The following is a 22,837-nucleotide window of genomic DNA, read 5'->3' as shown; positions in this document are numbered from 1 at the left end:
CTTGCTCAAGATAAGAGCACAACCATACCATTTAGATAAAATGATTAGTTTGTTTCACTTTGCTATTCAAGTGAGGGGGATATCATGTCAAAAAAGTAAAGAGTAAACAATGAATAATGTGCAACATTGGGGTCTAACATCAACATATGTTTAAAACATGCCCTCCATAACGGGATAGAAATTCCCTTTAATTTTAAGGATTCTGTTAGAGACTAAATTAATAGCAGAAGGTCAAAGAGATGTGACTGAGTGCTTTTGCAAATTGTGATGGTTTTTGTGCAAGAAATGCTATACATATCCTAAATAGAGCCCATACTAAAGAAAAGACAATTGCTTTCCCATTTTATATCAGATATATGATTCTATATATTGTGATGTGTAAGTAGATGTGGAATATCAGAACTTTTTCAGGTTCACATTTTAACATTGCATGAAAATGTGTACAAGTATATATCTCTGATCTCACTGAAGCAATTTCTCTGACTGGTCCAATCGTGCAGGACAATTTGCAATTAAATAAACCATAAAACAAGGGACTTATATAATTTCAGGTAATCAAAGAAATCCAGTTCATAATTTTTTTTTTTTTGACGTCTTGAAGGAGTCATGGAATCATAAACCTTGTATTGCTCACAATTGGTCTCTAACTGCAAACTGTTGTTTAATTGTGAGCGTTGAAGCTGTTGACCTGAGTTGCAACACTTTGGCAATGCACTTTAGTTAAATTGACAAAAATGTCCAACTAAACGGGACTTGACATCCCTGGATGAGGCACGTGTATGTGTGTGTGTATGCGTGCGTGTGTGTGTGTGAGTGTGCTTATGTATGTGCGTCACTCTTGGAATGTGTAACTGTCTGAGAAAGAAAGATCACACAACCCTCAATGTTAATTTGCATACGTGGGATTTCTTTGCATATTAATTATTATTTGTTATTCAAGTGTGTGTGTGTGTGTGTGTGTGTGTGTGTGTGTGTGTGTGTGTGTGTGTGTGTGTGTGTGTGTGTGTGTGTGTGTGTGTGTGTGTGTGTGTGTGTGTGTGTGTGTGTGTGTGTGTGTGTGTGTGTGTGTGTGTGTGTGTGTGTGTGTCCTAGATAACCTTTTCAAGCCGAGGGAGAGGTCTATATCAGGCAGAGAGATGCAGCTGAGGTCCAGACGGTGAGTCCTCGAGACCAAACCCGAGTCCGACCCTGTCACTCTGTCCCCTCCTTGCTCTTTAGTTTTCCTTGTTCCCCCCCATTGAAATCCATCAGCCATGTTTGTCATATCTCGCACACATGGACACAATTCACAACCACGCATCCTCATGCAGTATGGATACAATAGATATTTGATGCCCACGTGTCTTGGCAGGAGAGGTGAGCTTCTGTCTGTATACCTTATCTCTCTTCTTTTTTTCTTTTCTTATCTGTGGAAGCACACCTGATCAGATGTGGACTGCCCATTGTAAAAAAAATTTCGAAAGCAACCCTATCTGACTTCAAGGATCTTTTAACAAATTGGCTGTAGTTGTGGGAGTGAAAAAAAGAGTCTGTTTATCAGTGGATCCAGGTTCTTTTTTTTTTCTTTTCTTTTTTTTAACTGGCTGTGGTCTCACGAGATAAAACCTTGTCTCTGGTATGCCAATCTGTTGGCATGGCTGAGCCACCCCAAGATTTCTGATACTGTATTCCCTTAAAGTCTGTGAATTTTCTTTCTTTTTTTTTTTACTTTGCGTCTACAGGATTTACAACAACCTGCCAGAGGTGACAAGGAAAAAGGAAGAGGAGAAAAAGAGGGCTGTGTCACAAACCAACAGGCTGCGGGCAGAAGTCTTTAAAAAGGTGCAGTGGAACACATCTTTCACCAAAATCAAGTTCCTGTTGTTGGATTTGTGTACAAGTAACACGTCCAACATTTAATCCATACCCTCTAATTCCAGAGAACAGGTGGCTCAAACAAACCTGCCTAACAGTTTTGTTTTTCGATCTTAATCACTCTTGCAAAGCCTTTGCCAAAACCTCTTTTATGCAAAGCGCACAGACATGAGAACTACCTGCTTGACACTAAACTAAGCTGAAGAGTTTTAATGATTGCACGCCAAAAGAGAGCAGATGTTCAAATGTAAGTCAACACACTATATTTAATAACACAGCCATCTGTGAGTAGTAGCTTTTTTTTTTTTATTAATGTTTTTAATTTAATTTGGCTCAATCTCTTTCTACAAATACTACGACCCTCTACTGCAACCAAAAGCATAAAAAACGGACGATATCTGACCATGTTTTAATGTGTACGCTTCTTATATGTTAAAGACTATATTAGAATTATCTCTCATTGGAACCAAAGTGAAACATCACATTAGAGCAACATAAAAACCCCAAAAAACACACTGGTATAGACCCTACCGGGATATGTTTAACTGACATTAATCTAAAAGACATACTCATGATGTGGACGTTGAGTTTAAGCATCTACAATGATTTTTCTTTTTAAATGGAATATGTTTTGACCATTGCCCAGCAGAGGTCACTGTTTAACTACTAAATCCAGCCCTTCATCCATCTATCATAGTGAACCATCATCTACATCAGGGGTGGGCAAGTCATTCTGTTCCGGGGAAGCATGATACACCAGGAGGTTACAACCACAGGGCCAAGCTGCTAGATAATAATAAGATAGTTTTGATAAACTGAAGTTTTTACTATATTTCTTTGAGAGTTTTCATCGGCAATGATGATTCAAATATTTACAATCTTTCAACACCCACAATCATGCATACACATTGAAAATCTAATGCTACAAGCTGACAAATATGTTGCACTACATGTATTATGTAGGCTAATTTCTCACTGACCAGTTGTGGGCCGGTCACAGACATCCAAAGGGCTGCATGTGGACCTTGGGCTGTGTAATGCCAAGGTCTGACATGGATAAGTGGTTCAACCCACACCCTGTCCCACTGTAAACACTCCAGATTTAATGTGACACTTGTGACTCCGGCAAAATGAGGTAACACTGACCAATCAGTCATGCCTCAACCAAACCGTTACTGCATGATGACCACAGATAAGTTGACTCTTTATAATAAGTTTTGTCAAAATGCCCCGTGTTTATACACAAGCCTCCATCTATAATGTTTAGTAATATGTATATTAGCCAGTCCTCACAGGACCTTTTATAATAGGGAGTGTCATGATTCCCCTGCATTGAGGTGTGCATGGGAAGTGACTGATATATTTAGGACATGCACTGTCAGACAGCTCCGCTCTGCCTCACTTGTGGGTGAGCCTTCGCTCAGCCTCCCATTATACCCAAACCACAACAATGAATTCACTGACAGTCAGGTGAAATGTGAAAAATGTGAAGATATGTCCCCAATCTCTTTCAGATAATTACACAATCATGGCAGGCTGTGTGTGAGCGTAAGGGAGGGAGAGAGAGAGAGAGAGAGAGAGAGAGAGAGAGCCACGATCTTAAAGATGATCTAAATCTGATTGGCTTATCCATCTTTTGTTGCTGCAGAATAAAAGTGGAATGTGTTCTGCCTCAGGCCTCAGTTTTATTTTTAAGGAAATAGTGAATCTCCTTTAAGTCAGCATTTTGTGGTTTACTGATGCTGCAACTGATGTCAAGCGCAATGTAACGTCAACGTGTTTCTGTAAGGAAATGTTTTAACTCGTTGGCGAGGTCGGAGCGGCCGTGATCGCCGAGAGACAGACATTAGTCAAGCCCAAGCTGAGAAATTGCAAGAAAAGAAAACACTGTGTGCTTTGGATGTCTTATTTTTATCTTAAAGCTTCCAACACACACAAAGGGTTAGCCTAGTGAAGATTTATAGAGGGGCCTGATAGCATGGCTGTAAAAGGTGGGCGGCTTTTGAATGCTGACAGAAAAAACTGATTTCAGTGGTTGGGTGGTACTGTAAGAGGCCAGTGATTGTATAGCGGAGGCGGTGTGTGGTCAGATAGTGAGCCAGAATTATTCCCCCTACCTGGGTTTGGCCACCTCAGGGGCGAGGCTGATGGAAGTGAAAGCCAATTTAGCTGTAGGAGTCGCTCCCATGTGAGACGCTGAATTGCTCTTAAGAGGCGGAGGAAAGGAGCTTCGAGTGCAGATGGATGCATTTAGGGTGCGTTTTGGAGGGAGTTTCTTTTATCATTATTGTTTTTTTTTCTTCCTTTTTTTCCCCTTGTTTTGCAGAGAATTCTGGACCAGATCCTGCAAAGATGAACCACCAGACCTCAGGAGCCAAACAGGGTCAACTCATGATCATTATCAAAAACGACTTGGTCGAATTGAGTTCATTTGCTACCAAAACCCGTGTTTCTCTGTAGTTGTGCAGTTAACAGTTCTTCATGTCATCATCATGTCTTGTCTCTATTCCAATGACACGTGTCGCCCGCGAAAGACTAAAAACCTTTTGGTTGACCACTCATGTTTATTCTGCGCATGAAAACTCCATGCGAAAGGTTGCGTGCTACCAAGTGTTGTGTGCAGACACTCATTTGAAAATGGCAGGGGTCTGCCAGTTGAAATATGAATCCTATTTTTCTCGTTCAAATTAGCCCTCACTGATTAAATACGGAGCAGATAAATCATGTGATTTGAGCAAATCCTCTCCCCGTGATTTCCTTTTTGGTCGACAGCCGAAGTATTTCAAACATCATATTAAATGCTTTTCAAGGACGTTCTGCGTTGAAGCGGAGTCATTTTCTTGTAAATGGCGTATTAGCGCTGTGAGAGGAACACCTTGGCTCGGTCATTGGTACAGTACCGAAGGTGTTCATAAAGTGGGAAAAAGGGGGCCTATGTGTTTTCGTCACTGCTTTCACGGCTGCCTCGAGGCTTCTCGGAGCCTCCCATGCGGAACAGTGGAATTTCAAGCTAATCGAACTCAGGAGACACGCCGCGCCCGTGAAAGAGGCCTTTGTCACAGAGCTTCCAACCAGAGATGACATTGTAATAGGAGAGGAGACTCCTGAGCGCAGCCTGGGACCACAGTCAACATATATAGCCTGTAAAGGTGAGTGACATCTCTGTGGCATTTAAACTGAGCCCGCTGGGACGAGGAGGGAGCACAAGGGAAGGACATGTGCCGCATGCTGCAGAATGAAAAACACAAAATACCCGTGGTTGTAGCAGACTTTAGCGGCGTGGGATGTCGGAGAGTAAACACGGTTCCAAACAAAATGCCGGAGTCCTTATTATGCTAATCTTTTGAGTTTCTGTCAAATTCATGGCCTCAAAGAGAGCAGGGTTTACGAGTCCCACTTTATCCTCCGTCTAAAATGAGTCATTTTCCTTCATGCCTCTTTATGGTCCTTCTGCCCTCCAAGACTTTTTTTTTTTTTTGCCTTCATTTTCTTTTTGTGAAGTCTCTCTTTTAAAACTACCGAGCTTACTTACAGTCAGCATTGAGTGCTTGTAATTTGACTTCAGCCTCACAACTCTGAAGCCACAGATTCCTCCTCCAAGAATTTACTAATCCTCCCAACTTACATCATGATTTGTCACTTACCCAAATATCCGTCACTGTCACTTTATGTTTTGGACGCAAAATCTCTAAAAGCATAATAGGACCCCTTTGATAAAAGTCTAATTTTACCTGGTAGTTTTATTTTATTCTCCTTCTGAGAGAAAGTGATGAACTAGTGATTTCCTCCAAGCTTCTGCTCCCATTCAGGAGGATCGATCCTATTTGTGAGTGTCATGATAATTGCAGTGTTGATACACACCTAACTTACTCTGCGTTACCTGCAAGGCCATTTAAAAGAAGTAATCCACTTGGGAGACGTGTGCTCCTCTCATGTAGGCCAGTTCCAGACAATGGACGGAGACTGACAGGCCGGCTTAGACCACGGGACGTGCTCTTGTCAGTCAGACTCTCTCTCTCGAGGCATCATGTGTCTGTGTGTCACATCACTATCTCTGCATAATGTGGAGTGTTCTGAGGCCCCTCGACGATCCTCCCAATGGCCCTGAAAGACTTAACTGCCCCAAGGGAAAGACTGATATGTCTGTCTTAAGGAGAACAGCGGCTGAGCTCACAAGGCCAATTGTGATTCTCTATGCTGAGCCACTGATTATGAATTGTTCCTCAGCTATTACACTGGCACACATTATATCTGAACATCAAGCTTCATTATCATCTCTATGTAGTGGATCTGTGATCCACACGAGTGATGTCAACTGATTGAAGACAATCTTGGTAATTAGGAGTTTCAGTGTTCACGCGTTTGAGTGTCTTGTCTTTGCTGTCAATGCATGAGGAGTTTCAGAGTGACCAAGCAGTGGGAAAAAAAAGTTTGGCATTTCTTAGAAAAGCAAAAAGTAAATCAGTTCCACCATGGACGACATAAAATAGGGTGTAATATAAGTCTTCAGAGAGAAAATGAAAATCTTCTGGGATTTTAAGGACAAAAGCCAGTCGTAAGTCAAGTCAGCTCGGGCAAAGCAAAGAGGTTTTTCCCACGTCTTTCTTTTGTTTGCAGCCTCGTAGGTGATGTGGAGTGAAGTGACACCTGCTCAGTAACACGTGTGATGTTTATTCTGCCTGAAGCAAACAAGGTAAAAGTGATTAGGTTAAACTAGCCTGGGTAGTCTACACAAGCCACAGATGGGGCCAGAGTAATGACAGTTTGTGCATGTCTGTGTCTATAAATGTTTCCAAGTGGACTGTTAAAATGAGGGGTGAGGTGACTCCCATTTTTAATATAGAGAATTCACTGATATGAAATCAACTCACTTCAAATAAGATGCTTTGTGCTGATATGTATGAAGTCAAAGCACAGGGCTTTATTATTATAGTTTCACCAAAGAAACATCTCTGAGATAATCGGGGTTCCTTTGAGAGACTGGTGTTGAGCCACTTGAAGGACATCACAGACCCCATACTGGACCCCCTGCAGTTTGCCTACCGGGCAAACAGGTCAGTGAAGGATGCAGTCAACATTGGACTGAACTACATCCTGCATCACCTCGACTCCCCAGGGTCCTACGCTAGGATCCTGTTTGCAGACTTCAGCTCTGCGTTTAACGCCACCATCCCTGACATCCTACACCGCAAGCTCACCCAGTTCAGAGTTCCGGCCTCCACCTGTCAGTGAATCACCAACTTCCTGACTGACATGAGCAGGTGAGGCTGGGGAGCATCACATCCAGCACCTGGACAATCAGCCCTGCCCCCCCCCCCCCCCCCCCCCAGGGGTGTGTTCTCTCGCCCCAGGAGCTGCTGATCATGTTTTACACCTCCACCATTCAGTCTGTTCTGTGCACCTCCATCACTGTCTGGTTTGGATCTGCAACCAAACAGACACAGACGACAACGGACAATCAGGACGACAGAAAAGATCATCGGTGTTGACGTTCCATTCAGGACTTATACTGGTCCAGGATCAGGAAACGGGCAGGTAGCATCACTGCAGACCCCTCACACCCCGGACACAATCTGTTCAAACTTCTCCCCCTCTGGCAGGCGTTACAGATCACTGTACGCCAAAACAATCCGCCACAAGTACAGTTTCTTTCCCCAGGCTGTCACTCTGATGAACGCTACTCAGTCACAGAATGTCAGACCTGCTGCTGTGGAATAACCTGGAACAAACTGTCACTGTGACTGTACCTAATATGTATATTATTTATTTTAAAATGACCATCTATGTCACTCCATCATGTAAATACTTAACTACCTCATGTTGCGTCATCATCTTTTGCACTACTCACCACTGCACTGTTATCTATTGTCTTATTTAGCCCTGTACATATTAGTCTTTAATTACTTGTTTATATAGTTTGTTCATTGTTATTATTTAATGTTTAAATTGTACAAAGAGTGCATGGTTTACTGAAGCCAAATTCCTTGTTTGTTAAACATACCTGGCCAATAAAGCCGATTCTGATATATATATATATATATATATATATATATATATATATATATATATATATATATATATATGGCAGCATTTCACATTATATTTTCCAGAAAATTATCCAGAGGAAAGGCTTTAGTCAAACCAGCTAGCTGCCTGGGGCCCTGCCCTTTTCCAAGCTGATTTTCTATCTTACTCTATTGTGCTTCTGCAGCAGCATCCATCACTTCTCAGAGAGACTCAGTTATATGGGAAGAGTCTTGCATCTCAACCCACTGAGGACCAACTACATCACATGTAACACACTGGAGGGGAGAAATACAAGAAATTAGGATCAATGAAAGTCTGTATTTACGGTATGATACTCATGATGATTTGTTACTCTTCCATACGTTTGTTAGAGCTCTGATGAAGCCATAGCTATTGATGTGCCTTCACTCACAATGAAAGGGGGGAGGGGGGGGGCATAAGCACAGCATGTGGCCCATACACAAACATCAAATAGATTCATGTTGTTTTTAACAATGCTATGTCTAATGGTGGCTTGGTTGAATAGTTCAGAAAAGCAGAGCTGAAAGAGGAAAGAATATATAAAATAGGAAAAATCTCTTATAACTACTATGAGTCATTTCGAGAGAAGAAAAGGCACAACATATAAGATGATTTGGCATTTGGAACATATATTGAAATGTCAAACGAACTAAACCTTTAAGAGTTTGTTCTTTAATGGTGTTTCAAGTTTATTTGCATCATGTCATTGATATCCTTGACTTTTCAGCTTGACACACTTGGACTTAAGTGTAGAAATGGAGCTCCTTCTTGTAACGTCTATGACATGATTCTTCCAAACAACCACTCCGAAAGACCATTTTGGATTGTCCACAGTTATTTTTAGACTATTGTAATTTTGTAAAAGTGTTGCTGCACTGAAGGTATTTTCAACTGTTAATCAAGGAACTATTTGAATGTTTTAGTGTTTTCCTGCTTCACTTGCAGTCTTGCATCTAACATTTATCTTCATGACGTTTTCAACAACCTTCCTTTTTAAAATATACACTTAAAATCACAGTCTGGATTGTCAATGGAGATCCAACCCGGGGGTGCATGCAGCCTCCTCTGTACCATATTCAGTCATATTAATCACCACAACACAGAAGCCACATGTGCATCAGGATTGAAGCCCTTCTTCCTCCGACCCTGTCTGGTATCTGAGTTAGTCCCTTAACAACAAAAGCAATCCTGACGGGCAAATGTGCACTGGGACCATCCAGCCATCCATTCATCCATCTTCTTTATCACTGTGTCCAGCTGAGGGCTGCGTGGAGCTGAAGCTGTTCCCAGCTAAAAGTGGAAGGAGAAGGCAGGGTACACTCTGGACAGGTCACCAGTTCATTACAGGGCTATACAGGGAACCATTCGGGCTTTCTTTTTTTTTCTTTTTGTTTGACTTCTATTTTTGTTGACACCCCTGCTTCACATCTTACTGAAATGTAATAATATTTGAATTAGGAAAACAAAAAATGTGTGGAAAAAGAACGTTAAAGAGAAAGGAATACATGTAAACACGCACCAGGAATAACTGGGACAGTAGAGGCAGTCCAGCTATTGCTGTCTCAACCAACCAGTGTGCCTTGCACTTTTTCATTGTGTATAACTAAAATAATTGTCATCTCTAATACTCCTAGCATTTGTTTTTTTGTTTTCTCAAATCTCAATTTACATATGTAGGGCTATTTGTGGAGAAAGCTGTAGAGTGTTGTGTCAGATTGCACAATCCTAAACAAACCGACTTGAGGCTACAGCCTTTGCACATTTGTTTTTGCCTCCACAGTTTGTCACCAATGTAATCTCAAATGGCAAAATCATATTGGAACAACGTCTAAATACTTCAGAAGTACTGAAAACTGACAGTGAAAATAAAATAAATGTACTGGTTAATATGTAAGGCTGCCCCTGGGGGTTGAGACTCAGAGGCTTCAGATGGGAGGAAACGGTAACTCTCTGACTTTAGGACCCTGCGCAGTGTGAAGCGCACATGGCACCGTGCGGCCGCTCCGGTACGAGAGGCGATGCCAAGTGCGCTCCACTATACTCCCCAACATCCTCTCGTTCTGACTTTTCTGTCGCCTCCATACATCCACCTCTCAGGAGCAACACCTCCTCTCACTAACCCGCCACATGTATCCGTGAATCCCTCCCCGATTGGTTTTATTTCTTTCTTTCTTTCTTTCTTGTGAGGAAAAGTTTTTGACAGCTTCTTCCTCGGAGTGACAGCCTGAACGCATCTCGCTTGGATTCTGGATGGTGAAGCGTTTGGGGTTTTTCCTTCCTCCCTTAATATCTGCACCGCACTGACCCCTATCTCCATCCGATCACCTGTGTGAAGTATCCGGCTGCTGCCGCAGTCTGACCGGAGCGCCTTCCCCGGGATCAGCCCCCGGGAGAGCGGCCACGATGCGGACCTGGAGGCGGCGGAGGAACTTTGCCTTTCTGCTTTTCTCTCTGCGCGTCTGGTGCCTGTGCGCCGCCGCGCAAAACGCTGACTGCACGCTTTCAAACGCAACGGAGGGTGAGTGGCTGGCAACGTTTCGGTCATTTGTCTTGGCGCTTTGTGCTGCAGATGTTAAAATGAGATGAGCAATTAACGGGAGATTTTCAGGAGAGTCGGCCCTGGATTTGTATTGATTTCAGTGGGAGTGACTGTGTCCTTAGAAAACACACGCAACAGCATTCATTCATCCCTTCCTGGTGAAATTTTCGACTCCCCTCCCCTCCCTCACGTCTTGAAGCTCCTTCTCATTGTCATGCTGTGCACTTCACACTTTGGGTCAGCCAGGGAGGAAATAGAGTTTGTTATTTTAGATCCATCTTTGGGTTGAGATGGAACAATAAAAGGAAGTCAGACCGCTGTCACAATGAACAGATGAGTTTACCATCCACTAGGATGCGGCTCCTCTGTAGGCTGTAAACATAAATCAAAACAGGATGTTGTTTTTGATCAGCTTCTAAATTTAAGCCACCGCGTGAATGAGAAGTGATAACAGGGTATTGTGTTGCTTATGGGATGGAGCATGCGCCACTATAACAATGTGTGTTGCAGTATCAGAGCAAAATTGAAGAAATCAAGGAGGAAAACAAATATAAACCAAGATTTTTTTGGTCAATAAGCGGGTGCATTAATATTGCTGGCCTGTCAAATCCAAAGAGTGTCAATTATAAATAAATCCAGGAGATTATCTCTTATCATGTCATTCAAATATATAATGAATCCGTAAAATGCACTGCTGAAACCACACTGCACGCCATTCACATTCAGAGGGAGTGCTGTGAATGCACAATGCTCACAAAGTAAATAGAAATACACACTGATAAAAATAGAAGTTCGGTCACTTCTAAATAATGTATTACTTTCCACCTCGCAAAAAGTCAAGTGCAGTGCGAGCAGCCGGCTTTTGTTAAAGAAATGCACATATTGTTACACACTTGGTGCAGGCGAACATGAAGCCCGGGGGCACATCATTACTAGTATCGCATGAATTAAAGCAAAGCTTCCCTGAAAATTACCCCGGCTGGTGGAGACACAGAAAGATACGGCTCAGGAGATGTTTACTGCAAACATCCGCTCAACATGGGGTCATTAGAGCTCTCACTCACAGAGTGAGCTCATATATGAATGCAGGGAGTAAAAATAGTTTTGAGGGGTACGGTGGGTGCTGAACTAGAGCAGCTGCTTTGAAGTTAGTGGGATGTTGACTTCGGGATTTAATCTGAGTTGTAACCTGGTTTGATTATGTTTACCATTGCCGCTGTCTGGATGTTAGTGACTTGACATCAAGATAAAGAGATTTTGTTTACCAGAACATTCTCTATGTTCTCCTAGAAGATTGCTTAAATTGGTTGAAAACAGAGGGTTACGTAGTGTTCACCTCACAGCCGGTTTAAATCTCAGCTTGGGGCCTTTCTGTGTTTTATGTTCCCTCAGTTCATGGGTTTCTGCCAGATACCTGCAGGTCTGAACTGGAGTGTGGTGTTATTTTTTGCTCTTTTTACATGTGTACATGTGTTCCATCCTCACAAAACCTTGAGTTGGATAAAGCAGTGTATGAGATTGTAATGCTTAAGTAAAATGGTAGCGTTTTATAGCAAAGGCTGCTCCAGGTATATAAGGATTTAATAGTTGCTGTAGAGAAATTGCAGGGAAAAAAAGCAGAGGATCTTCAGACAGCTTTATTAATTTAAAATATGACAAATAACAATGATATATCTTGTTGTGGTTTGGTGGAGTATTCATCTTCTCCTTGTGCCTGCATGTTCTCTGGGTGCCCCAGCTTCTTCCCACAATCCAAAGACATCGATGTCAGGTTCATTGACGACTCTTAACAAGTTGTGTGTGCTCGTGTCTTTAAAAAACAAAGTCCTTTCTTACACCTAGCAAAAAGCACTGTCAGATTATTCCATCCCACCGATCAGAATATGTTTGCATATCTTTTAGAAATGTACTGCTTATTTAATTTGAATGACTTGTTGCCTGATGTAATTTAAGTAGAAGTGTAGGTGAAGGATGAAATTACACATTATCTCAGCGGAACATTAAATCCATAAATATCCGTTCAGCCAAAATGGTTTGGCTTAACTGTGGCCTAAATCCGACACGACTGGTTACTTGACTTAACGCGGATTTGTGACGAGCGGCCTGCCAGAATCGGCAGAGCTTGCGCCAGTTCCACGAGTTGACGCTCGTGCCAAAGCTAGCCTGAGTGATGTTAACTAAAACTTTGTACCCTCAGCGAAACTCTGCCACTGCTACACTTCTACTGCCAAATCTGACAATCAGACATGGACCAGAGCTGACTGACATTCTGTCCTCCGGTGCCAGAACATCCCCGAGTGTGCCAGCGCTCCGCTCAAATCGGGCTCCTGGACACAGTTCAGAAACTGTTGTGTTCCGCTGTTATTGAAGTAAGTGACGCATCAGACACTGAGGACTTTGTCTTCGTGAGGTCTTGATCGCACACTGATGGATATGTACTTGCTCAGAGGATGAGAGTAATGCACAGCTGAGTATCTTTTAAAGGAGTGCTTTTGGATTAAAGCCTTGCTCTTGCATTTTATTGAGGTAGAGAGACAAATAGGGGCCGGTTAAAGGGTTTTCTGCCGCCATTATATGATTAAAATGTCCATTACAGTATTTTTCTCCCATGTCACACCGACAAAAAGTCTCAAGTAAAACTTTAGTTTGTGTTCAGCAGGTCTTTATTTTACATTCAGAATGAATCTCTTCATGTTTATGTATGCTGATCGAAAGCTCACATTCAAGATAGTAACATGAATCTGTTTGAATTCAAAATAAGTCTCTCTTTATGGGTGTTGGTTCAATTAAAATTTGAAAGCACAGAGCTATCAAAAACATCTTCAAAGTCAGGTGATTAGGAGTCCTTCCAACCGTCTTCTCGTTTAAAAAAAGAAAAGAAAAGTTGTTTACCTTAATGACTGGACTGTGGAGCACATTTGAGAAACCGTTTGCATCTTCTCGTGTCAAGTGTTATCGTCCCGCAGAGCTCAATTGCCTTCTGAACTTCTGCGGCAGGAATAAAAGAAGTCCCATAAGGGCAAGAATCAAACAGGCTGTGTTTACAAATCTTTGATGAATCGCTCTGTCTCTGGTTCCCTGTCTCTGTCTGACTCTCTTTGTTTCTCTTCTGCATATCAACTGGTTTTTCAGAGGGTCTGATCCGTCTTTCTTTTTTTTCTTTTTTTTTTTGTCTCTGGGTGGAGGAAACTCAATAAATAATTAGAGACAGAACCAAATGACCTGGATTAGATTTGAGGATATCATCTGGTTAGACTGCAGCGTCAGACAGAATTAATTAGAAAGATTAGAATGTCTGTGTTGTCTAAGCAAACCGGCCGAGAGGAGAATAGCACCTGCCCCGTGTGCCCCGAAACATGCCGAAAATTCATGCGCGCTCCCTTCGGTTCTCTCCGACGTGTGACCCACCTTTCGGCATAGTTTCCTGGGAAGTAACTCAAACCCATCGTGCAGTCCGCGGTGGAATGCTGACGTATGACCGCCGTCCCGGTTAAAACAGCCCGCGTTCTGCTAAAGCCATTTAGGAAGCAGTTTCACCCTGTTCTGTCTTCCAGACCCTTGGGGTGGGTGTCGCCTGACATTTTGAGGACAGACTGGCATTGATTTGTTGGCCACAAGGGAAGGACGGGCAACGCTGGAAACGTCTCCTTCTGTTAAGCGTCATTGGCCATTATAGCCATCAGTGTGATTTAGCTTTCTCCTGCTCTGTCTGTGGAGGACAGGCCCTCAGATATACTAGATAAGCTGAGCTGGCAACATAACAAAGCACTAACCAAGCAGCGTCTGTGAAGCTGACATGTGCACATGCAATAATGCCCTGAAGCGATTCAGATGTCTATTGTCACTGCGTAACTCAAGGTGGGAGGAGACGGGGAGAAAAAAGGAGTGTGTGTGTGTGTGAGAGAGTGATATTGCAAAACTTCAAGAATCTTGGCATTAAGGCGACAGCGGAGCTAAAGACCACCGCCTGCAGAGGCCTGACAGACAGCAGCCAGTCATGTGTAGAATGGATGAGGGTGGATGCATTCTCTCCTCATCTGCATCAGCCTTCAGGAAACCACAAAAGACACAGACAGGTGCGACGGCAGTCACCCACCTTTACTGCGGTGATTGAATGTGTCATACCTTCTGTGAAGCTCCGATATTTTTGTGGGACAATTTCCTCTGCACTGAGGGGGAAAAAATATGACATTTTTTAGCAGAGCAAAGAGACGGAGAGGCGAATAATGAATAGATGTAGAGTGGCAAAGGAACATGGAGTCACTTCTGTCACAACTTATCCGTGAGCAGAAAACTGCTGATATTTACGCTGGAATACAGAAGGGAGGCAAATGGTGGATTTGAGAGTCGTGCAAACATGCAATTGACAGTTTTCGCATTCAAAATGACTTGAGTGGCTGGGGGTGCAGCCGGAAAAACAGGGGAGCATTTTGACCTGCACAAAGGAGCTGGTGAACGTATGAATTTTTGAGAACGGCGCCTGCTTGTTTTGTTTCTTTTTTCTTTTCCTGACAGACCGCCCTCCTCGAGAAATTTTAGGTTTCGCTTGGATGAGAATAAGGACAAAACAAGAAAGTGGACTGATGCAACAATGCGATTTGGTCTTGAGCCTCACACTGTCGCGCAGCGGGCTGAACCACCAGGTCGCCCTACATCAATAATTTCACAGCAGAAAGGTTACCGCCACTCTGAGTCGGCGTATTTACCTCAAGATGCCGTTGATTGGATCCAGCCATGCTCTTCACATTTATATTGCGGATGGTTTTGATGGAAGGAGTAGAAGCTGTTTTTGAGAGAATGTTTTATGAAGTAAACACCTTTTTACACAGACAGACCTCTGCGGCAGTGGATGGTTTGGCTTCGCCAGCGCCATTCAGGGCCTCTTGATCCCTGTGTGCTATGGGAGTGCGCACATACTTCAATTTTCCGAGCTTGAACGGACAATGTTTGGCACTGTTGTGGTTTTGTGTAAATTTAGTACATGTTGAGTCAATATCTCATTGACTGGTGGTGTAATGGATTGCGGTTGACCCATTATCTGCACAAATCTCCCCCCAAGCTTTCAGCTTGCATGTGATCCTCTAATTACTGGTCAAGTTTAACCACAATTGTGTTGAACAGAGATTTTATGCAGCTTGTAATTCAGACATACAATTTTGACGGGAGCATGTGAGGAAGCAGCGAAGTGATTGAACTACATGTTTCAAAAGAAATATTTAAAATAGAAGTTTGTGTACAGTACTTCATACACAGTTGAAATAAATGTTAACCCCTTAATTGGTCTGGTCCTTGACTCAAAATTGTAAACCATGAGTTCTGTTGGCAATTATAAACTTTATTTTGGGATTTTGTAACCCAACATAATTGTTTACTGGCATCTTGGAACAGGAAAAGTCAGAGGACTATCACAGTAGGTATAGGGCTCATCCTCTGGGGATTACGGATGTATATTCAACCGTCAAATCACCATCTGACTGAAATCGCCACCCACAGAACAATGCCACTGGCTTGATTGAAAATCTATATTTTCTTGAACCCCCGTCTCCACAAATGGCTGCTAGGTGAACCAGAATGTGTGATAAGTTCCAGTTAATCCCCAAATCCTTCGAGCTGAAATCCTTCAGAGACATAATGCCCAAATCTCTGCAAGTCAAGATGGGAATTGGCTTTTTTTTTTCCCGCGGATGGGAATGAGACACAAAAGCAAACCAGCCCACCTTGGGGAGTGTTGTATTTCCCCACACTGCTGTGCATATTTCATCAGGCTAATAATGGGGATCTCTTCGGAGTGGATCTGGGAGGTCCTGCGTTCAAGCTTAACACCTTCTCAACTTCAGCTCTGAGGACTCCTGGGTGTCATCGGGGTGGAACGTGAGCAATGTGGCAGCTGATAGAAGTGCTAAAAGGAGGCAGTGAGGCAACACGCAAACTGTCAACCTCTGTAGATGAAAGACTCTTTGTTTTTCTGTGATTCTCAGTTTCCCAACAGTTAGATGAGCCAGATGACAGAGATGAGACAATATGGGCTGAAGTTGCTCTACAAAAATGTTTTTTTTATTTTTTTTACCAGGGTGAGGCTGTTTAAGATCAGTATGGACACATCACTGGGAATTACAATTCTAGTTTGTTGGTTTCTTAGTTAATTGGTGAATAACTTTGACATATGGCCAATGAGTTTTCATGACTTTGTCAAAACTTGGTACTACTAGTCCCTGAAGGATCTTATAGACCTAAATCACACACATTTGTCTTTATCCCTAACTTCCCTTGCGACATTGACATTTTTAGTGTCATATAAAATACTCTGACAGCCGCTGATTGCGATAAAACGTGGTGCAAATTTCTTTTGTGCTCGGAAGATAAATCTCATGTCTTCAGTAATGCAGTAAAGTCTTTCTTTTTTTTTCCAGATGCTGCCAACAGGTCAGAATTTTCACTCAACTTAGAGGAACTTACAGTAGATTAGCATCTGCAGTAAAAGCCATCCAAAATATGGATTCAGGGGGGAAAAATGAAGCAGTTTCCCAGACAATGTATGACATTGGCTCCTGCCTGCCTTTTTCTCGGAATTTCTGTCTTTTTAATTTCTTCAGCACATTGGGTAATGACTGACTACAGATCTTGGCAAAACTACGGTACTTCAATTCCTAATTTCTGCCAATTTGGAATTGCCTGCATGCTAAACTACATGAAAGCATTGAAACCACATCTCCAGAAGCCCCTTGTGACCAGCTGACTATAAAACATAACAAATGGTGGAGTGAACTCTGAACAGGCAGCCAGTTCATTGTAGGACCAACACATACTAACATCTACAAACAGTTTGTCTTCAATTTACCCAACAAACACGGATTTGGATTGTGGAAGACGGCCAGATCAACCACGAATGCAAACCTTTTCTTGAAAAGCCCCATGCTCGTGTCTGGGATCTTCGTTCTATGAGACAAGTACCTCAAGTACCACCTTGTAGACTCCTAGAGAACATATCACATCCATCCATCCATCTTCTGCATCACTTTATCAAAGTTAGAGTTGTATTGGGGCTGAGGATTTCCTCTCCATGTGTCTGTCTACGCCACTGTGCTCATATTGGAAGTCTCAAGCTACTTATGGATTTAATTTCTGAACCATCTGAAAGTACAGTTTTTGGACACATTTGGATTATAGAGTGGGCTGTGATAAGCACTATTAGAGCTAAAAAATATTTGTTTCTGCCTTCCAGGAAAAAGACAGATAATGCACTGATGTGGCAACAATATTTTGCCATCGTCGCCCACAAATCATCATTTCCAAATAGATATACTGAATACATGTTAATGTTTTTGAGGGTACACACCTTTGAAAATCACAAGTGCCTGGAAATTGCGGCTCTGGCCACCAATGTCTTATTCAATATACTGCAATTTCCATTTTACTGCCAGACAACGCAAACCAGAGCAGTAAAAGCAGGCCTGCTCGTGATAAAACACAGAGATGGAAAAATCCATTTGTGAATTTTAGTCTCAATGCAGAAGACAAACCTGTACATATGTTCTCTGACTGACTTTTTTTTTTTTTTTTTTCCCAGTTGTAAGATGTTTCTTTGAAGTAGCTCCTCGCATCAGACATCAATTCATTTGCGGCAAAGTAGCTGGGACTTCAGAGAGCTTCAGTCCCCCCTTTTTTAAACATTGCTATTACTGCGCCTGAATGTATTTTATGACTTGAGGAACATCATATTGAAGAACTGTGTCAGCAGCAAGGCTTCTTTTACTGTTTATAGAAAGAAGAAAGGATTGTATAATGTGCACTTTGATGTCCTGGAAGCAGGAAGTATTTGTTGTGAAAAGAAGCCGAAGCCTCACTGCAACTCGCACTGAGCCCAGGCCTTCTGTAATAACATGTAATGCAGTCAAAGATTAGCTCGATGTCTTACTGTGTCCCGGCTAATTGAATAAATACCAGGACAAGCTCGCAGGCATAAGCGACTGATTCATGTTGCAGGATTGTGTCAGCTTTTACCTCGAGGAACCGCTTTGTTAAGACCGTCAGGAGCTGTGCTGTTTGAAAGAGACCTCATTCACCATTCTCTTTGTTAAGGTCTTTTTATTTCCAAGGGCACAATGTAGGTGTGGCATCCATCGTCATATTTAGGTCAGTGGCTTTTTTCTTTCTTCCACAGAATCAGTAACCGAGTGTTTATAGAGTTCCACGACTTCGCTTTGACTTAAAAATCTAAACAGTTTTCCACCTTTAATCCTTAAGTTACTTATCTAAGAGAATCTGTGGGTATCTGTGGCAGAAGTAAGAAAAATCTCGACACCTCAGCAGTGTATCATTCCTTTGCTTTAATTCCAGTTTTTCTCAGGAGGGTATATCTCACACAGACTCATCGAAAAAGCAGAAAACACATCATGTTTTTGAAAAAAGCTACTGGAGATGTTGCATGCATTCTAATGCCTAATTGTAAATCTAAAAAGACAACTTGTCATGGGTGTTTATTTAATTTAGAAAGCTTGAAAGTGTCAACTATTGTGTAGAGCGAAAAAAGAATCATTTGTGTGAACTTTAAATGACAGTTCTCAGTACAAGTACGTACATGCCAAGCATCAGTATAATATGTATATAGTACCCCTTTGCCCGGTATGAACTAACAGCTAAAAGCAAATCTTAACATAAATAATAGAAGGTTAAAAAGAGAATCTGGTTCAACAAAAGTTTCCATTTAGTTCCTGCAATGGCAACAGATTAGCCTATTTTTCTAATGCAAAGGCGATTCTTCGTGGTTCTTCATTGTAGCGTTCTGTCTCACATGGTTGTTTGGGAGTTCACAACATGTGTGACAACATTCAGCCAAGAAATACTCATCATGTCAAGTTTCATCCATTCGCTCAGCTTCCATATGCAGTTAATCAAAAGTGGGCATATCCTGAACAACTCTCAGTCCATCACTCGGCCAATGTTTAATCCCACTAACCGGAATCAATCTCCTTATGTTGTCATTGAACAGAAAGTATTTAATTAAAATAGAAATACTTTATTAATTCCAGAGCGAAATTAAATACGATACTGTCATGGCACTTGCTTTGCATTTATTCAGGACTACATCCCTGATGTGTGTTTACATAAATTATGTAATTACAGAATGCTTTAGAGTTGCGAGTGCACTTTTTTTTTTCTCTTGGTTCTTGCCTTCATGCTAAACTGGGTAGCATCTCAGTCGGCCACAGCGTCGTTCATCCACCCATCTTTCAATCCTGTTTTGTCAAAGTCACAAGGACTGACACTGCCATAAATCAAGGAGCAGGGACTCTTTGGACAGGCTGCCATCCATCACAGGTTAAACACACACACACACACACACACACACACACACACACACACGGTTTGTTTTTCTGTCATTGCAAAGTCTTGCTGTAAAATGCCTACACATGTGGGGACACTACAATTTTAAGCAGTGAGCAGCCCTACAATGACATACATGTCAAGTTTGTAGTGTAGATGTTTTTGCAAGTTGAAATAACAGTTTTTTTTTTTTTTACCATTTCAACTTTAGGGTGGAAAAAGCGCACCCCATCACTGTTAAACTGGGAAAGAGAGTAGTTTCAAAGAGTTACCTTAAGTAGATTTTTTTATTTTTTTTTTAATCTCATACCCACTGTTCCTCAGATGCTGAAAATAGACCTCATTAGCCTCACCGAGCCAGTTGATGATCTGAAATAAAACAGGAGAATATATGCGTGTCTTGTGTTGCAGTGCTGATGACAACTTTTCTTGTAGTTTATCTTCTGATATTCTCGATGTGGACATGGTGTTTTTTTTTTGTTTTGTTTTTTCTGGTCTTAACTCAAAGATTTCTGCCCCAATGCACCATTGATTAGAATCCTCAGAAGTTGCTCTATTCTGCATTGCTCCTCTTCATTTCATTTATGCTCTGTGAAAGTGTCATCGGATAAATGAAACGTTTGAGAAAACAACCTGCCCGCACTAATGATAACACCTCCCTCACTTTTCATGCTGCGGTTTCAGCTTGGCTCGATACGTCGCCCATTTTGCGATCGATACGAGTGATCAATGCACTGGGTACTTCCAGAAATGGTTCTGGGTTTGATCCAGACTCCAATCGAATTTTGCAACAGATGAACTCACCTCTGGTGAGTGTTGCTCATCAGCAATCTGGTGCAAGAGTATATTCAGAATTTTTCTTTTTTTTTAAAGCCCTGCATGCATGTTAATTTCAGTAATTTTCGAGGAAACTAAAGCTCTTGAGTGACTCACTCCTGGTCCCAGTTTACCTGTTTAGAGCAGCTACAGATGGAGGCTCAGAGCGGCAGCTTTTGCAGCCTTTTCTGATATTAATCTTTGTCATTATCAAATTGATAATCTGATTTCTCATCTTTTCATCTGCTGCTATTATAGATCATTTTTCGGTGTTGCCAAACAACTGAAGTCATACGATGAAAGTTATCTGGCATTTACTTCACAATGATCCGATTTTGCCAACGTCAAACTTCACTTAATTTTATTTGTATGTATGTTTACGCTCTTAAACCTGGTTGGATATTTTTGTAACTCCTTTATTTCCCTCGCTACACTCCCGACCCTCTGCTTAAATCATGTTGGTACATTTTTCTGTTACATTTGAGCCAAGGTAGTATTTTGTTTATTTTTTTTTGCACTTTCCTGCTACGGCATAATGATAAATGTTCTTTCTTGTCCATACAAATTCCGGCACATTGCACGTATTTCATATGCAAGCGTTGTTTGAGGCTAATCAGATTACAGAAGGTCTTAGAAGTCCCACTGTGATATTCACTCTCTCGTACTCCCTTAACACCTTTCCCATAGATTACCTTCATCCACCTCTTTTGACCTTGTTGATTTTCTCTTTTTAGCCTCAAGTGAGGCACTCCTTAATGGTTGTGTTGTTCAAGTATATACTGCAGCAAAACAGGTTGCTATTTTGCTCCTGAACAAAAACACTGCTCAATCTGCATCTGTCAATATCCATGGATCTACAACTCCACTTTCAAAACGGCAGCGACAGTATGTGAAATGTGAACAGAAATCGAATGCAACAGTTGGTATGTGTATTAAATGTGTACAAATTCACATTTATTCACAATACAACATAGGCAGCATGGTGAAAGTGAAATATGTGACCATTTAATGGGTTATTTATTAATTTTAAACAAAATATCAGGGAACATTTGGAAAATTAAATGTGACAGGGACTGCAATAGGCTAGAGGAGTGTTTCTGGGAGACAAGGTCGCTTTGATATGAAGAGATTTCTCATCAGAAATTGTGCACCAGTTTTGAGAAAAACTTTTTATACTAAAGATTACCATTCATTACATAGTATATATAGTAACCGTTCTAATAATTAGTCAGAGACAGAGTCAGAAAATATTTTTGCATAACACTGTAGTTCAATATATGTGATCTGTGGGAGCTCAAACAGCACAGAATGACCTATTGGAAAACCTTGGCAGGGTATCTAGAACACATCCAGGAATCATTATATGCCATGCCATCGACAAACGTAACTTACACACGATTCCTGGAAAGAAAAAGCCATAATATGTCTTCTGAGGGTATAATCTATTCACTATCAAATCATTTTAGACCTGCTGTAGCAAATCATGCCACACATCCATCAAAGATAGGGAGAAAAACAAGTCAAACCTCCTGGATGCAGTGGGTGTCATGGTAAAGGTATATAATAAAGACTTTCCGACTGAAATCAGACAACTTCCTCCAGTTGACTGCAGTAATTGTGGCTCATTTTGTTTATGTCATCGGCTGTGTCACTCCCCTGCTGAGCACATCAGCCACTGTTTGAAATCACGTCACCTATTAGCTCATCAGCGTTCCAGTCTAAATGCAGATGTTAGAAGAAAATATTGTCTTTGTTTGCTCATTCGAAATGGAGTTCCCCTTTAAAAGGAATCTGATTTGTGTTGCTGTTGAGGGGAGAGCGATTTTTGGCTGTCGAACAGAGCTTGTGTTTTTTTAGATACAGGACCCGCAGCAGATTCTCCCTTGTGTCCTGGATTGGGGTCCAACTGTGGTTGGCTTAGCAATCATGATACTTGCAGGAAAACACGTTGGATAACCCAGTTTTAGTTTGAATTTAAAAGGTTCTCACAGACGACAGACCTATGAGAATGATAGTGGTGAATGCCACATAGAAAAGGGAATTCATCTTCTGGGGAGCAGTGACAAATGATGCATACTTAGCAGTAGTATGGAGAAAAGGCTTGACACACACGCACACACACACACACACACATACACACACACGCACGCACGCACGCACGCACACACACACACACACACGTAGGCACACACAGTCTACCCCGTCAGTAATTGACTTATTAAAGAGGTTATCACGCATCAAACAAATTGCCTAAAC

General features: G+C 41.8%; 2 protein-coding genes across 3 annotated transcripts in view; both read left to right on the top strand.

Moving 5' to 3' along the window:
• LOC308121271 (uncharacterized protein) overlaps nt 1-5,162 on the top strand; it is a 15,896-nt gene extending 10,734 nt beyond the window's left edge. Inside the window, exons 6-8 of the mRNA XM_080482434.1 lie at nt 1,093-1,156; nt 1,722-1,821; nt 4,181-5,162. Coding sequence (XP_080338560.1) covers nt 1,093-1,156; nt 1,722-1,821; nt 4,181-4,210 — 194 coding nt within the window. The 3' untranslated portion in view covers nt 4,211-5,162. The remainder of the gene's footprint in view (nt 1-1,092; nt 1,157-1,721; nt 1,822-4,180) is intronic.
• Nucleotides 5,163-9,870: 4,708 nt separating this feature from the next.
• Nucleotides 9,871-22,837, top strand: part of adam12b (ADAM metallopeptidase domain 12b) — an 88,312-nt gene continuing 75,345 nt past the window's right edge. For both annotated transcript variants that reach the window (XM_080481136.1, XM_080481135.1), the window contains exon 1: nt 9,871-10,420. In XM_080481136.1, coding sequence (XP_080337262.1) covers nt 10,306-10,420 — 115 coding nt within the window. In that variant the 5' untranslated portion in view covers nt 9,871-10,305. The remainder of the gene's footprint in view (nt 10,421-22,837) is intronic.

Source organism: Lipophrys pholis (genome assembly GCF_963383615.2).
Source record: "Lipophrys pholis genome assembly, chromosome: 15".
In the NCBI taxonomy this organism is placed as follows: domain Eukaryota; kingdom Metazoa; phylum Chordata; class Actinopteri; order Blenniiformes; family Blenniidae; genus Lipophrys; species Lipophrys pholis.
This window is presented reverse-complemented; position numbering and strand designations above follow the sequence as displayed.